This window comes from Loxodonta africana, chromosome 15 (assembly GCF_030014295.1).
Source record: "Loxodonta africana isolate mLoxAfr1 chromosome 15, mLoxAfr1.hap2, whole genome shotgun sequence".
NCBI lineage: Eukaryota > Metazoa > Chordata > Mammalia > Proboscidea > Elephantidae > Loxodonta > Loxodonta africana.
Genome location: NC_087356.1, coordinates 64,460,103 through 64,464,877, shown reverse-complemented (window position 1 = coordinate 64,464,877; position 4,775 = coordinate 64,460,103). Strand labels below are relative to the sequence as shown.

General features: G+C 39.5%; 1 protein-coding gene across 1 annotated transcript; it reads left to right on the top strand.

The window, feature by feature from the left end:
* The first annotated feature begins 976 nt into the window (after window positions 1-976).
* On the top strand, window positions 977-2,405 carry LOC100670271 (olfactory receptor 10D1B-like). Its single transcript, XM_023558245.2, has one exon. The coding sequence runs from the start codon at window positions 1,143-1,145 to the stop codon at window positions 2,073-2,075; it is 933 nt and encodes a 310-aa protein (XP_023414013.2). The 5' UTR covers window positions 977-1,142; the 3' UTR covers window positions 2,076-2,405.
* The last annotated feature ends 2,370 nt before the right edge of the window (window positions 2,406-4,775 follow it).

The window sequence follows — 4,775 nt, the reverse complement described above, 5'->3', positions numbered from 1 at the left end:
AATTGATAGAACAACTAGACAAAGGATTAATAAAGAAATAGAAGACCTGACCTTTTATAAACCATCTAGACCTAACAGGCTTCTATAGAACACTCCAGAAAACTACAGAATATACATTCTTCTCAAGTGGACATAAAACATTATCCAGAACATACTGTATAATAGGTCATAAAACAAACTTGAACACATTTAAAATAATAGAAGTAATACAGAGTATGTTCTCTGACCACAATGCAATAAACTTAAAAATTAATAGCAGAAAAAATGTAGGAAACTCACAAATATGTGCACATTGAACAGCACACTCCTAAGTAACCAATAAATAAAAAGGGAAATAAGAAATACCTAATGATGAATAAAAATGAAGACACAGCATATCAAAATATGGAATGAAACTAAAGCAGTGCCCCAAGGGAAATTTATGACTAGAAATATTAGTACAGAATAAAGATCTCAAATCAATAACTTAAACTTCCAAATTAAAACACTGGTAAAAAAGAATCTAAATCTCGAACAAAAGAAGGAAAAACACCTCCACAAAAAAGGGAAAACAGATCTTTATATGAATAGCATTTCTGTATATAGTCGGAATTAAAATAACATTTCTATAAATCTCTGGCATCTAACTAATGGCAACACCATATTTCCATGTCAAAGAGATGGTATATGTATTGAGTTTAGCCTACTGATAACCCACCACAGAATTCTGTAATTGGCATCTGCCTTCACACAAAAAACAAAACAAAAACAAAAACAAAACAAAAAACAGGAGAAAGATGGGGAGAAAAAAAATAAAGGAAACTCATATTACACCTGCATGGATTTCTTCAAATTTTGACTCCTCTTTGTATACTTTTTGTATTTCTTAGGCAATTCCTTTTGATATTTTATCTAGAGTTTTAAATTGCGGTCTCTGGGAAAGATGCTATAGTGAGTATAAACACTTAGTCAAAACCAACAACTTCAGAATAGAATCAAGAGTTTTGCTGTCCTTTTGCTTTTCTGTAGATCTGCCCCTACATAAGAAGGTCGACTGTTAAAACATGAAACCAGCACATCCTTCAGAAAGATTCTTGGTTTGACATCTGTGTTCACACTCTGGTGTCCTGTGTTCTTCTTTGACGTTTATCATTCTGACAAAGATGAGGAATGTCTCAATGGTGACTGAATTTATCCTGCTGGGCATCCCACACACAGAGGGTCTGGAGACCATCCTCTTTATCTTGTTTTTGTCCTTCTACCTCTTCACCCTGATGGGGAACCTGCTCATCCTACTTGCAATTGTCTCCTCCACTCGGCTTCACACTCCCATGTACTTCTTTCTGTACAAGCTGTCTGTGTGTGACATTTTTTTCACTTCAGTGAGCTCCCCCAAGATGCTGTTCTACCTCTCAGGGAACAGCCCAGTTATTTCCTATACAGGCTGTGTGTCTCAGCTCTTTTTTTACCACTTCCTGGGCTGCACTGAGTGTTTCCTGTACACCTTGATGGCCTATGACCGTTTTATGGCCATATGTTACCCTCTGCGCTACACAGTTATCATGAGTCACAGAGTGTGTGCCATCCTGGCCATGGGGACTTCATTTTTTGGCTGTATTCAGGCCATCTTTCTAACCACTCTCACTTTCCAGTTGCCCTACTGTGGTCCTAATGAGGTAGACTATTACTTTTGTGATATCCCAGTGATGCTGAAGCTGGCCTGTGCAGATACCTCAACACTGGAGATAGTGGGGTTCATCAGTGTGGGCCTCATGCCCCTCGGCTGCTTCCTTCTCATCCTCACCTCCTATAGCTGCATTGTTTTCTCTATTCTTCAAATCCGCTCTGCAGAGGGCCGACGCCATGCCTTCTCCACCTGCAGTGCCCACCTCACTGCCATCCTCCTTGCCTTTATGCCAGTAGCTCTCATCTACCTGCAGCCCACTCCTAACCCCTCTCTTAATGCAGCTGTTCAGATTCTGAATAACCTGGTCACCCCCATGATGAACCCCTTGATCTACAGCCTAAGAAATAAGGAAGTGAAATATTCTCTGAGGAAAGTGCTACAGCATCTGGACTTACTTTCTGAGAAGTGATAGAGAGAGTTAAGTAGCTAACAATTCAATAGAACTACACTGCTTACAAAAGGTATGCTCTAGGGAACAAGATACTGTCACTGCCCCTGTTTTGATGAGGAAGCTAAGACTTGAAGAAATAAAACGACTTGCTCCAGGTGACATAACTAATAACCTATCCTGTCCTGAAAGCATTGTATCTTTCCAGTTGGCAAAAAAAATAACTTGGGCCTTCTTTCTCTCATTCTTTATTTTCCTCTCCTTTATTTCCTTTCCCACATCTTCTCCTCCTCTTATCTTCCCCTTCATGGTCACTTCTTCACGTTGCCTGCAATAACCATCTCCTTGAATGTCTGCTTTGGATAAGCCCTCATTTGTTGGTTTAGACGTTGTTAAAAAAAAATAGTAGAGGTGCAACCTCATCACTTCAGGTGGCATCCAGCAATTTTTGAAAAAGACCATGGTGTATAACGAAAAAAAAAAAAAAAAACTTCTGACTGGGACCTAAGACAATTCTCTAGTGGGGGAAACAGAGGTACCAGTATGCTGTGTTGCTTACAAAGCCTGTCAGTCTTAGACCTGAGAATAGGTCTTGGCTGGGAGCTGACACAGTGGGAGAAAGAGAATGTGGACAGGTCAGCTAGCAGGAGTCTACAGGAATAACCGATTCTGTTGTTTTTCAGTATTAGAAAATTTCAGCTTGGTTTTGTATTGGTCAACACAGCCAGGGCTCAGTGCTGAGCCACGGCTGTTCTTGCTTTGTGTTTTTGAACACTCTGCTTACAAAAAGGCTGTGACATTTTCCCTTTCCATTTGCATTTTTTTTTTTTTTCCTAAATGTTGGGCTTAGCATGCTATTTCAATCCAGGCAGAAATTTGAAGGAAAGAAAGGGCAGTGAGAAGAGAGTGATGGGAAGAGAATGCACTGAAACAGAGGCAAGCCTTTCTTCTCTTGGTTCTTTCAGAATTAGAGAGTAGTCAGGAATCTGCCAGCCTGAGCTGGCACCAACAACATGGTGCTCTGGCCTCATATCAGTGTGGTGAGCCAATGTATGCTCCTAAAAAGGGGGATATCTTTTTTCTCCTAACCTCTCTTAAGCTCCCAGAACACTTTTACTGCTGCCTGTGAGTTTTTTAATTATTTTGTTTGTGTATATGTTTAGTTTTTGTTTTTGTTTGCAGTAAGCAAGATCCTAAGGTGGGAGTTAGAAATACAGCTCAAGACTTGGTAAAATCCCAAAACTACCCCAAATTTCTGTGTCTGTCCCTTTTTATTTCCCCATTTCTGTTGCATCCTCCTAATTGTTGCTGCTCACATAACTTAAATGACATAAGTTTTAGGAATAAAGTTGGAGTGCCATTTATTTTCATTTTCATTTAAGTAGCTGATATTTGAGTATTACTACTGTGGTGGCTTGCATGTTGCTCGGATACCTGAAGCTATGTCACTGGTATTTCAAATACCAGCAGGGTCACACATGGTACCCAGGTTTCAGCAGAGCTGCCAGAGTAAGACAGACTATAAAGAAGGGCCTGGTGATCTGCTTCCAAAAATTAGCCAATGAAAACTTTATGGGCTCAAGCATACCAACAATTGTGGGATGGCACACGACCAGGCAATGTTTCGTTCTTTTATATGTAAGGTTGCCATGAGTCAGATCTGACTCAACAGCAACTAACAACAATCTGCACTAGAGGTGAAGAATGAAAAACTAAAGAAACCATGCTCCTAGTCTTAACAATCTCTTTAAAGAAACATGTATATCATATTATACAAAATATATGATGTCAAATCCCATAAACAGAGTATTGTAAAAAGTGTTATGAAGGAAAATCTCCTGCAACAAGAATGGAAGGTTCTGTCTTCTATATGTTTCTGCCAATCATCCAATTTTTTTGGACCCAGACCCAATTCAATACATAGGCGTGTCACCAAGGCACCTATACAATCTGCCTCTCAAAATTCTCCCACAGGAGGGAAAAGGATATTAGTATGTCCACTTCAGAAAAATTGCCTACCTCTGCGAAATGTGACATCTATCCTAGGAAAAGAACTGGCAAAGTGTTCAAAGATAAGGTCCTTGCATTTAAGTATTACAGTTGTGTGAGGTGCCAAAAGGTCAATACCTGGGCCTTGAAAATCATTTCCAAAAATTAGCAATAGACCACCAACCAACTTAGGTGTTTATGATGTCAATATCTAGAGATTCTAAATGTCTGAAGGCTTATGATGGGAAGGCATTGGGTATTATCCCTTCCCTTTCTCGTTGCTCTCTCTTCCTGCCATCATCATCTGGCTGGTTTGTTGTAAGCTCACTTTATATAAAAAGTGTTTACAAATAGAAGTTAAATAAGAATTCATGAGTTATCGCTACTCACATGACTTGAGCTGAGTTTGGAACCAAACCTCTTACCAATGAGTAGGTTGTGATTCATGGCAAGCCCATATGTTACAGTTCTACAGAGTAGAACTGAGTGCCATAGAGCTTTCTTGGTTGTAATCTTTACAGAAGCAGATTGTCAGGCCTTTCTTCCATGGTGCCACTATGTGAGTTTGACCATTTTAAAAGTGATTGGTACAGTAATTTTTATGAAAAAAGTGATACAAATTTCTATTCACATTTGGCCTGGAAACCCAGGTTTTATGCATACTTTGGGTTAGTGAATCTCCTCGTAGTAACTTAGGAACAAGGGATGGAGAAGAACAGTGTTCTGCAATAA